Source organism: Glycine soja, chromosome 20 (assembly GCF_004193775.1).
Source record: "Glycine soja cultivar W05 chromosome 20, ASM419377v2, whole genome shotgun sequence".
NCBI classification, from domain to species: domain Eukaryota; kingdom Viridiplantae; phylum Streptophyta; class Magnoliopsida; order Fabales; family Fabaceae; genus Glycine; species Glycine soja.
Window position 1 is genome coordinate 43,649,459 of NC_041021.1, and position 12,085 is coordinate 43,661,543.

Genomic DNA, 12,085 nt, shown 5'->3' on the forward strand with positions numbered 1-12,085 from the left:
CAGGTAAGTTGTAAAATTAAATATATAATATAATTGCATATATTTAGTTGTAATGGGTAAAATTTAGTAAATAAAAACCAAAACTAATATAACATTATTAGGAAATATCAAAACTAAAATCTCTAAAATGCAAAACACAAAATACAATATTTCACCTGCTACTAAATAATTATGGACCAAGTTATTAAGTTGAAAATTAATTGTAATTATATTTAACACAACTTAGCATTTAAAGTCGTAAAAACCCCAAAATAAAACATAAGTCATCCATGAAAAAAAAAGAATGAAAACTAAATCTAATAAAATTGGAATATGCTATATATTTTATATAATAAAATTGTTTAGTTCACAAAATGATAGCAAAATCATTGCTAGCATCATTCCTTACAAAATACACCATAAAGAGTTAAAACAAAAGTTTACAGAGATTGGTAAAATATAATGTACTTAAATTACAAACAAATCCAGAATAGAACAAAGTTAAATTTTGGATATGGAAATTCAAATATAATTTCCTGGCAGCTTTTAAATTTTGTGAATTTGCAAAAGATTTCTATTGAGAACCAATCTTTGCATATTTCCTCTATTGATTGTAAACAATCTTGCATTCTATTTTGTAGTCCCTTTCAAATTAACAAGACTGAATTTTGTATCTTTCATAAACGAGTACATAGTATTTGACATATCCTAAAATTAAGATTAAGTTTATATTAGATATGTATATGTTTTTAAAAATTTCATAGGGAGATGTACTTATTATGTATACAATGTTGAATTACTCACCAAATTACTACAAGTTACTTTGTAGTGATTTATTAAGACTTTAAAGGTGACTGAGTTAGAAATTTGATGGTACAAGAAATACCACTTTGGATAAGCTTGTGGTTGAAAGGTGTTTTTGTAGATAGTCAATAAGAAAATTGATGATCCAAACTAGGTCATGGTTACTTGTCTGGCCATAGTAATCTCTCAATTCAGTCCAGCCAGCCACTATAGTTGGATTCTGAAGATCTTGGTTGTATTTAATAGAGTGTATCTTATCATTACTATCTAGGAGATGCCAAGTAGGCTCTAATTCATCTTTCCATCTTAGAGTAAAGCTCCTATTAACTTCACCATAAGTTTAAGTAATACTACTATGTTATATCATATCATGTATATTTGATAATAGTCTTGAAATTTCTATCGTGATCCTTAATTTGAATTTATTGAACATGTCAGTTTACTAACCATCATCACTACCTTAATCATTTCATTCCAATTATTCCGATCTTCATTCATGATTTCTAAACTCTATTTACAATATAAAATTTACTATTATTAAATGGTGAAACATAAATAAAAATATAAACAGAATATGTTATTGCTCTGTATGACTATTAACAACTGAATTAATTTAAAAATCTAACCTTGAAAGATTAATTTCTCAAATACAGAGTATACTCTATTATAATTTAGATGTAGTCATCAGATACACACATTGTATATAGTCATTGTTCTTAGAGAAAAAAATTAATATTCGTAGGTTGAAAGTATCAGTTTTGTGTTTCATATTATTCACTAAATTCCTGAATTAATGTACATTGATGTTACTATTTTTTTAATGATTTAATCATAATAAAATCTAACCTTGAATTAATAATCTGAAGGCAATTCCTCTACCAATCTTGCCTCTGTTTTCATGTTTTGGACCAAAGTGAATAGATACGGTGAGTGAAATAGGCAGAAAAATGTATAATAGTCAATTGAAACACCATATCACGAATGAGTGTAAGTTAGAGGATACACTACGGGTGAGTGAAATAGATAAATGAAAAGTTTGAGGATTGAATGTGAGTGAACTGAATGCGGAGCTTGAATCTACCATAAATGTTTTATGCGATCTGTCAATGCGTATAAATTGCCGTGCATATGAAAGATAATCACTGATATCTGGAGATGTGTCGCTATTTCAGTCTTACTGCCATATTGTTAAATTTTTTGTTTTATCAACAGGCCTCTTCTAGAAAACCGAAGTTAATAATGATTTTATAAATTGAGAGAATTCTTGAGAAACGAGGAGCAAAGGAGGAAAAAATATTAAATAGACTAAAGACAATAAATATGATGCTTCCTCTTTGTCGTAGCAATCCTGGTGGTTTCGTTATCTGTAAGTTGGACCACATGTTGAGATTAACAAATGAGAGCAAAGCTGCTACCTTAGGGAAAGACATCGAGCCTTATATCTTGACTGTCCCTACATCCGTAGGGTTGTACCATTCTACAGCAATAACACTAGTCACCAAGTGTCAATTTAAAAATTAATCTTATGTTAAATGCTATGAAATACGGACACTCGAGTCTCTTGTCATATTCGGTGTCCGATACGACACTGACACCGACACGACATCGACGTCCGTGTTCGGATTGAGTTTGATGTGTTTGACAAATGTCCACGTGTCTGTGTCGTGTCCGATGTCTGTGACAGTGTTGGTGCTAGGTTAAATGTTTAGGACAGGAGTTCAGAGCTTTAACGGTAAAAGGAAAATGAATCATGTGGCTGAATGTTGTTGTTCAAAGTACGGATTCAAGTCCAAAAAATCCAATTTGAATCAAACACCATTCCAACATTCAACCCGTATCCGACTAGTTGTGTCATCTGGTTGGGTGGGCCAGCAGTCAGGTTCCATTTCAACGGGTGAAAAAAAATACAAATCCGCACCCAACCATAGTAATCCATTTCAAATTGTTTTCCCAACCCGAATACCTGTTGGGTTGTTCGAATCCATCCATTTCTTTCAAAACTGACTTTGCATGGCTTGAGTTCTGATGAATCGATTTTTTCTGATCAGCTTAGTTCAAAGAATGTTATTGTTATATATGGACATCTCAATATTATAAACAACCATTTCATATCCTTCATTTTTTTTTATACTTTTCGAATCCACCCATTTTTTATGTCTATTAGTTTTCATTTTTCTATTTTTTTTTCTCTTGAGGCGTATATGGGCATTGGAATATCCAAAAAACATCGTTCTATTTTAAACTACATACCTGGGTGATTAGATTTGAAGCAAAATCCGGTATTGCTATATTTGAAATTATATCAAGGTTACCTTTACGATTAGCAAGATACCGAAACAAGGAAAAGCTTATATCATTATTTTTATCTAATTTTCAACTTTATGCCAGCTTCGTTAATAGCTGCAGCTTAAATAGTATTGTAACTCCATCACTTGATCAAAATCTTATGGACTGAAGATCATTTATCAAAAGAAAAAGAAATCCAAATCATGATGAATCAAATATGCTGTCCAAAAATTTACTAAAAAGGCTCATGATTTAAGTCATCTCACAACAAAAAGGAGAAATAAAATTAATGATAAAGTGTTTAGTGTGAGATTAACGAAGATGGAGAGAATGAAAAACATATTATATTGCTTTACGAGAGCTATATATCTTTTCATAAATTTAATATCGTACATGGCATTTGATTCTCCTACTAATTTTGGTGTGCAGGTTTTCGTTTAGTTGGTAGTAGTTATTTGATTGAGATGATACCACACGTATGGACAAAAAGTAAGTATCATGGATATAAGAAAAAAAACGCAAGAGAAGAATCATATGAACTGACCATACATCATATCTGTTATTGAAAGCTTAATGTAATACAAAGAAGTTAAACATCCACACACACACACAAAAAAAATGAAGTATCCTAATCCAAGAAATAAAAAGCTATTAGTAGTCATATTAAATATAGTAAAATTTGTTACCTAACAAGCAGGAAAAAAAATAGGATAGCTTGAAAAATTTATTCCCGCTTGCATTAAAGTGTGAGCAGCATTGCATTGTACAAAGTAGGAAGCAAGACTTCATTCAAAATAATAAAAGGAGTAAAGGAGAAAGGCAAATTTCTATTTCTCACCACCCAAGAAGACAGGTTTTTTGAATTGAAAAATGAAATCAACATTCAGTATGTTGACTGCAGGGATATATAATCACCGCACTAATCATTTTAGAATTATAATCCCCATCATCATACTTCAGTGCCCCAAAAATTTTCCTTGTGATTGTGCCCCTGTCCATTTTTTAACCTCTTTTGTCACAATGAGGGTAGATTTTTCAGAAACAAAATCACACCACCTTTTCCTGTGTAAAATAATAATATCAGCACACCATCCCAACACCCATGTCTGGCACCCATTCAAACTCTTATCAAAAAGCCAAACTCACCTGACAATTTAACAGTCTCCTTCCCCACACACTCTCTCTCTTGCACACACCAAATAAACACAGTCTTCAAAATCCTTGTTTTCTTAATCAGTATTTTTAGAATATTGATTACAAAATTAAAAAAAATTATTAACATATACAAATTATATTACTTATAATTTTTTTTTTTATGTTCTTCTATAATACTTAAATAATTATTGTCTCTTTTTAATTCATTCGTTAATATACTAAGAAAAGTAGTAACCACAACCCTTTTCTTTTGCTATTCCATAATTGTCGACATAAATACAACACAGCCTACAAACCCTCCTCTAATTCTTCACCCTTCTCTTTGCAATTTCCCTTCAAAAAACAAACCACGTTCGCCACAATGCACTTCCCCATTCTCTTTCTCTTTCTCCTACCTTCACTCTTCAAGCTTTCGCATTCAACCACAATACTAGTAGATGGATCTTCCGAGTGGAAGAGCCCCACAGTTTCCATCGGTGACTCCATCAGTAAGTACTAACGGCCAGATTTGCAATCTTCACAGACAATAGGTAACACTAGCTAGCATCTAACAATTACTCTGCCTCTCCTCTGTTTTCAGTTTTCAAGCACAAGCAACACTACAACCTCTACATTTTCAAGAACGAGAAAGCCTTCAAGCTCTGTAACATCACTCAAGCCACTCTTCTCAGCAACCCCTACACAGTAAGGCCCTCAAAGCCTCATCCTTTGTCTTCAGCAACGTTAAATTTCCCAACTTTCTTGACAAAGTTAATGTTTTTCGGTGTCATTATCTTCAGCAGTGTGAAAATTTTCCAATTTTCTTAACAAAGTTAATGGCTTTCAGTGGCATCCATCTCGGCCTGGTTTTTTCTACTTTACCTTCCACAATGGGTCACTCAAGGCATGCCAAGATTCTCAAAAGCTAGCCATAGAGGTAGCTTCTTCAGCAATGGCTCCAGAACATTCTCCAGTGGCAACACCAGCTCCTTCTTCTGGTGGAGAGGTGCCATCTTCTCCTTCGTTTCCGTGGCCTTTTCGTCCTGGACAAGAAGCTTCTTCACCTGGTCCTGCACCACAAGCACAAGCACAAGCAGGTTCGCCAGTGACAATTCCGTTAGTGCCGGATAAAGGTGGTGGCATGCCCTTCATTAACAGCAACCCTGCAGTTCCTCTTCCTACTGGTGAAGTTGATTCTGCTACCATACGCCCCTTACCCATCACTTCTGGCCATCAAGAACAGGTGCCCATTTTACCATACCCTTCTCTCTCTCCAAAAGCATGCACTCATTTTATGTGGTGTTTCTGTTTCTGTTATGCTGTTATGAGTAGACCATATGTAACCACAATTTCAGTGGCAACATCAAGATTTTTGGAGGGTCCATAACCACATCAACCACATTTATCTACAATATCATGCAACACGGCGAAATTGTGGTTGCGGTCACAATTTTGTGATAAACTTGTAAAAACTTGTAATTCTTGATATTGCAGACAAAAATGCTTATGTAGCCACGATTATGGTTATAATGTGGCTGCAATGATTAAAAAAATCTGACGTTGTGGCCGAAATTGTGGCGACAGATTTTATTTTTTTAACCTAGCTTATCTATTAATTGGTGTTAGTGCACCTAATGTGTGTATGTGTATGTTTTGGTGCTAAATGCCTTAATTTGATTTATTTGCTACAAAAAAACATGCACATGAATCATAATTGTTGTATGTTATCTTATAATTGATGCTAGTGCACCTAAATGTGGTTAATTGGCCACAAAGGTGCACACAAAGTTTGTAGCTATGTGTGTATCTAAATGTGGTTTATTATCCAGTAAGTAGAAACACGCACATAAATCATAATGTGTTATCTTTTAGTTGATGTTAGTATGTGTGTACCTAAGTGTGATTCATTAGCCAGAAACATGCACATGTATCATAAATATGTTTATTTGACACAAGTAGTGGGGATTGATGCGTTACTGATTGGGAGTTGGATTCTATTGTGGTTGTGGTGCAGGTGATGATTGGGTCATTTGGACTTCATATTGCATTACACACCATGGCTTTACTGCTGCTATGAGGATGAAGAGAAAATGAGAGAGAGTTGGAGCGCAAATTATGTAGAGAAAAAGAGAGGGATGGGGTAGGGAGGGTAACCCAATGAGGTAGCACCATGGACTGTGAATTGGGTCTAAAGTAGCTTTAAGAGTGATGATTATACCATGTATTAAGATGCTCTTACATTCTACTTTGGAATGGTTGGCACTTTTTGTTCCTTGGATTAAGAAAGCAATCGATTGCTTCATTTGCTTTTCTCTTTTCTACCCTCTAATTCCCCATTGCTTTTCTCATATTGCTGGTACAATATGGGGTCCCTAACAATAACATGACCACTGCATCAAACATCACACCCATATGGTGGGGGAGCTCTGATGTCATCCCAGTTTCTAAAGCATCTGACAGATAAAAATTCAATTGCACATATTTACTTATATATATTGGGAGCAGCTTGCTTGGTTCTTTATGCTTATGCAAGTAGTTTTCAAAACTATGAAATGTAAAACTGTTAAAAGAACTTGTGGGAAAGGTGTGGCGATAAATTATTTTTGTGAAAATAATATTTGAAAATTTTCTATTTTCTATTGTTTTAATGAATTTTTCTTTCTCAATAGAACAATTTTAATTAAATATTATGTTTTGTTAATTAGATTAGATAACAACAGCCTAAATAGAATATCAGTTTCAATAATAAACTAAATATATACACTTCTGTTGTGATTATTATATCATGCAGAGTGATTAGCGTGTGACTTGTTAAACCTTTCATATTTTCAAAAAAAATTAGCGTGTCATGAATTAAATGAGTAAGAAGACTATTTTAGAATGTTCAAAAATTAAGATACCTAAAAAAAATGATCACCAATTTAAAAACAAAAAGTAAGTGAAGGATCACTTGTATATTTTATTCTTATGTTTTAACTTCTAAGCCTTCTCCATCAACACCAACCAATGTTTATACATGTATGTAGCGTGTGGTGAGTGATAACACTGTCATGGATTTTAATAGTGTAGAGGAGAATTGGAGATTGAGGAAAAGTTAATTAGGTGAGACAATCAGGTTGTATATCATAATAGACAATATTTGACTAAGGAAAAAAAAACACCAATAGATCCAATCAAATTAATAGTGTCAGATCAAGTCTAGACGTATCAGAAAAAAACATAGAAAAGATGATTTATTTATTTAATTAAAAAATAAAATCATTTTTAATACTTCTCTTAATTTTTTTTACTTCTCATTTATTCAATGTGAAACAGTGATCGAACACTAAAACTTTTGAAATACTCACAACAAAAAGACTACAGATTTTCAGATCAAAAATATATTTTAAATTTTTTTATTATCAAAGAAGACAATTGAAGTATCCCATTCTTTTTTCATGTACATATGTTTTATTGACCAAAGTCCAAACCAAGGCACAAGAGTAGCTCTACTCATTAATTAAGGAAGCAGCACTTTGGTGGTTGCATCATCAAAATCATGAACAACAGTGGTTGGTGACGTGGGAGACGGAGGAGAATGGAGTTGTTCTTTTTCAGAGTCACAATAGCCCTGAAGAACATCACCCTCTTCAGTGGTGAAGCCCAGTGAGGCAATCATGTCGGGCCAACAATCATGGCCCACAATCCTTATTGCCTGGCAGCAACTTGGGCCCAAATATGTCTCACCATTAAGGAAGAAGGTTATGACCTCTCCAGTGCATGCTTGCAGCTCAAACAACGAGTCCCAGCAATTTGATGACTCACCATCAAGCTTCAACCGTGCAACAAGGCTCGTATTGGATGATGATGATGATGATGATGGTGAAGCCATGTTCACAGCAAGAAGAAGAATTGTCACAGCAAAGACCTTGTGAGTTGAAGCCATTTCTTATAGAATATGCATATGCATATGCAGATTGGCCTTATATATATATATATAAGAGTCGTCAGTGTAAAAGAACAAAATCATCTATCTAAAATATTAATGGCTAAATGTGAATTAAGAATTGGTGCAAAGAAAGGTCAAGAAACAGAAAAGACTCAAAACGGCTCACTAAGTACTAAGTAATGGCTATTTCATTCATATTCATAAATCCTAATACTAAACAATTTGTTAAATCGTTTTGTTTCTAATGTGCTTTGGCAATAATGACAGTAGCTTCATTAGTCATACTCGGTGGTTAACTTTTTTTTTTTATTTGTCCAAAAGATCATAGAAGAACAAACACTGAAAACAAGACCCAATGCCTCGACCCAACTTCAAGACCCAATGCCTCGACCCAACTTCTTGTGTAGCAGTGCCCAGCCCAAAACCACAAGACATGGATCAACAAAAACTTACATAAAACAATGACACTCAATTTTTGGGACATTCTTCCTGCACCCAATAAAGTTCTTGTGCACCCAACAATTTTTTGTAAATTCCCAAACTAATCCTGCTAACTTGTTCATTTTTCTTCTTCACGCACCATTCATTCTTTTCTTCGCATTCATTGTTGTGAGAGCTGGTCCTTTGTTGTTGTGTCCGTTTTGGTCGAAGCGCATTGGTTATGATGGTTCGTTGGCAAGTGGTGGTTGTGGTGGTGGTTGGTGTGACGATTAAAGGCAGAGATAAGATAATTTTTTCTTTGGGAGTTTCGATCTAGTTTTATATGGATTCCCAATCCGTATAAAACTGACGGATTGACAATTCAAATAAAACTTACGGATTAGTAATTTGTTGTTTCTTACAAATTGGCATTTCGTATAATTCATACGAATTGACAAACTGTAAGTTTCATACGGATTGCTAATCCATAAGTGTTATATGGATTGTCAATTCGTATAACCAAATTTTTTTTAAAAAAAAAAAAATTATTTTATTGTTTTTTAATATAATTAGTTATATTATTTATAATATGTTTAAATATGTATAATTTCATAATTTGAACCTTTTAGTTTTTATAGTTTGAAAGAGGTATTTATTTTAAAATAATTTACATCTTTATTTTATTTTAAAAATATTTTTTTAGTTTTTGTAATTTGTATTTTAGTTATCTTTTATTCCTTATAATTTGAAAGAGATCTTTTTAATCCTATAGTTTATATTTTGTTTCCTTTTTTGTCCTATTAATCAAAATATGATTAATTTTATGAATTACAATTAATTACAAAAATATTAGTAAGTAATTTATAAATAATTTATCGCAACATAATTCGTAATAAAAAAGAGTTGATATTTTATAACTAATTTGTAGGTAGTTATTTTTTATATATTTTTTTAGCAAGGACTCAAAGGTAATAAAAAAAGTTGATATTTTTTTTTTTGTAGCAAGGATCAGACTTAATTAAACCTTTATAATATTACTTTAACTACTTTGTGCAATAATAAAATTGTGTCATATATTAGTTTATGCAAGTCTAAATTTTAATATATGTGTTTATCAATTTTAATATATTATATTATTAAATGTAGTAAAAAAAAAAATTGTGTGATAGTAAATGTATGGTGTTGTTAAGGGTTGTTTGTTTGTCTGTCATTGAATTTTTTTGAATGTTTTGTTAAAATGGACGAAGATCAGTGAATGTATGACAACATAATGTCAGAAGAAGTTAATACGAATGAAGAAAATGGAGACGAACCTAGTGTGTTTCAAAATATTGATTGTTTTGATATCTTCAATACTTCTCAGGTATTTATATGATTTTGTTTTTTGTTGTTGTTAAAGTAAGTAAATGAATGTCCATTGAATAATAAACATATATTGTCCCTTTTGTAGGTGCTTGTTACCTGTGATGATGTTTTGTATTGGGTTCGCTTTGTTGCGTGTGATATTAGTTTTGTGGCGATGATTATGAGGTTAGACACAGATACTGAAAATAAAGAAAGGGCCTCATTTATTTTAATTGGTTGTGAAATGAGTTGAAAATATAGGGCCAAGAAAGATTTAGTATGAGCATTTACTGGTAGTAAAAAATGTGGGTGCTCCTTTAAGTTGTGAACAAAACCAGTGGTGGGAGGTGAAAGATGGATGCTAAGGTTAATATGTGAGAGTCATAATCATGCATTGACTAGGTCATTAGTTGGACATCCATATGTTGGTTGTTAGTCGTTATTTACGACTAACTTTTGTATTGAATAGTTACATGAAACTAGCATCTTTCTTTCAATTTATGGTTCTTTTTGTATGAATTGTACATATTCTCATGTTTAGTTTGATTTTATATAGTGGATACTCTCATTTTGTGAATTAATATTGAAACCACTTCAATTTCAGGCTAAAAGAAGAGAAGGTTCAAGCAGCTAATGTCTCGCTAAGCGAGGCATATGCGCTTAGCGAGTAACATCCGCTAAGCGAGGCACACAACTCGCTTAACGTGCCGGAAAACTCTAGAAAAGGATCAGTCAGAGATGTGTTCGCCCAACGAGTCGTTTGTCTTTTCTCGCTGAGCCAAATTTTATTAACTCGCGCTTAGCGAGCCAATCTCGTTAAACGAGCCTTCAGAATCTGAAATGTCAAGGAACCTTTAAAACATTGAAGTTGGCGTAAAACAAAAGAGGAGTCAAAAAACAGAGTCAAGGGAGAAGCTAGAGCGACAAAAACAAAGCCTCAAATAGAGTTTAGGTTAGAGGAGTGAAATTATGATTCTAGAGGTTGGAGGAGACATCCTCAACTATTCTTAGCCATTTTCTTTACTCAAAATCTATCATTTGTGTTGAAAGTTCATTACTTGTAATGGAAGGCTAAACCTTTGATGTAACACTCTTTTATTATCTATTTAATGTTGTTTTTATGTGTTCATTGCTTCTATCTATGATTATTTTTACATGCTTGTGACTTGATCAACCATTTGTATGTATAGTTAGGATTTTTAGCACTGGGAAGTGCTTTAAAGCCTTAGAACTTGATAAAGCAAGCTAGAAAATTGTATGTATAGGAATGGAATGTAGTGATTTAGTCTTTATTAATGCAACTCATTTTAACTAAGTTTGTTGAGGGATTAAAAACGATGTTTAAATAGAGTTAGGCCCATTCACTCAAGGGATCTTGGTTTTGATAATTTTTCAGCATAAGAACACTAATATAATGTTAAATAGAGAAAAATACATAGCAACATCAAAGTAGATTCAGTAGAACGACCCAACGCTTTTTACTTGACTGTTTTACTTCTCAATCTCTAAATATTTTAGTTTATATTTGACTAGATTTTCACACAACAATCCAACTTGACATTTATTTTGCTTTTAATGGTGTACAAATGTTTGCTTATTGAACATATATTTTTTGAGTGAAACAAGTTCCCTGTGGATTCAATACTCAGTTCTTATCGTTTTATATTACTTGTGCGACTCGGTGCACTTGCCGATTAGCATCGCAGAGGAGCGAACATTGGTCGACTGACTAAGGATGAGAAGATTATTATTGGTAATATGATAAAGTCAATGGTGAAACCAAAAAATATTCTTCTAACATTGAAGGAGCACAATGTCAACAGTTGTACACCAATGAAACAAGTATACAATGCAAGATATGCATATCATTTTTCTATAAAAGACAGTAATACTGAAATGCAACAACTAATGAAGTTTCTTGAACGAGATCAGTATATTCATTGGCATAAATTAAAGGATGAAGATGTTGTATGTGATATATTTTGGAGTCATCCTGATGCAGTCAAATTAACCAATGCTTGTAATTTACTATCTCCCATAAATAGTACCTACAAAACAAACAAATATAGGTTGTCGTTACTTAACATTGTTGGTGTGACACCAATAGTGATGGCATTTTCAACTGCATTTGCATATTTGGGGGGAGAACGTCTAAACTTGTTTGAGCTCTAGAATGGTTTCAAGGTATTT

At 32.8% G+C, this 12,085-nt stretch overlaps 2 protein-coding genes across 2 annotated transcripts; one reads left to right on the top strand and one right to left on the bottom strand.

Moving 5' to 3' along the window:
• The first annotated feature begins 4,486 nt into the window (after positions 1-4,486).
• On the top strand, positions 4,487-6,518 carry LOC114402549. The gene is made up of 4 exons (XM_028365171.1): positions 4,487-4,712; positions 4,805-4,908; positions 5,051-5,446; positions 6,218-6,518. Exons 1-4 carry the CDS (start codon positions 4,586-4,588, stop codon positions 6,278-6,280), a joined length of 690 nt encoding a protein of 229 aa, XP_028220972.1. The 5' UTR covers positions 4,487-4,585; the 3' UTR covers positions 6,281-6,518.
• A 1,184-nt stretch (positions 6,519-7,702) lies between these two features.
• LOC114402139 (egg cell-secreted protein 1.1-like) lies at positions 7,703-8,128 on the bottom strand. The gene has a single exon (XM_028364657.1). The coding sequence runs from the start codon at positions 8,126-8,128 to the stop codon at positions 7,703-7,705; it is 426 nt and encodes a 141-aa protein (XP_028220458.1).
• Positions 8,129-12,085: the final 3,957 nt, after the last annotated feature.

What these genes read in the sequence shown, in the direction of transcription:
- LOC114402139 (XM_028364657.1), bottom strand. Translation starts at nt 8,128, where the DNA reads ATGGCTTCAACTCACAAGGTCTTTGCTGTGACAATTCTTCTTCTTGCT.
- LOC114402549 (XM_028365171.1), top strand. Translation starts at nt 4,586, where the DNA reads ATGCACTTCCCCATTCTCTTTCTCTTTCTCCTACCTTCACTCTTCAAG. An exon ending in TTCTCAGCAACCCCTACACA is followed by an intron (nt 4,909 to 5,050) that starts GTAAGGCCCTCA and finishes AATGGCTTTCAG; the next exon opens with TGGCATCCATCTCGGCCTGG. An exon ending in CTTCTGGCCATCAAGAACAG is followed by an intron (nt 5,447 to 6,217) that starts GTGCCCATTTTA and finishes GTTGTGGTGCAG; the next exon opens with GTGATGATTGGGTCATTTGG.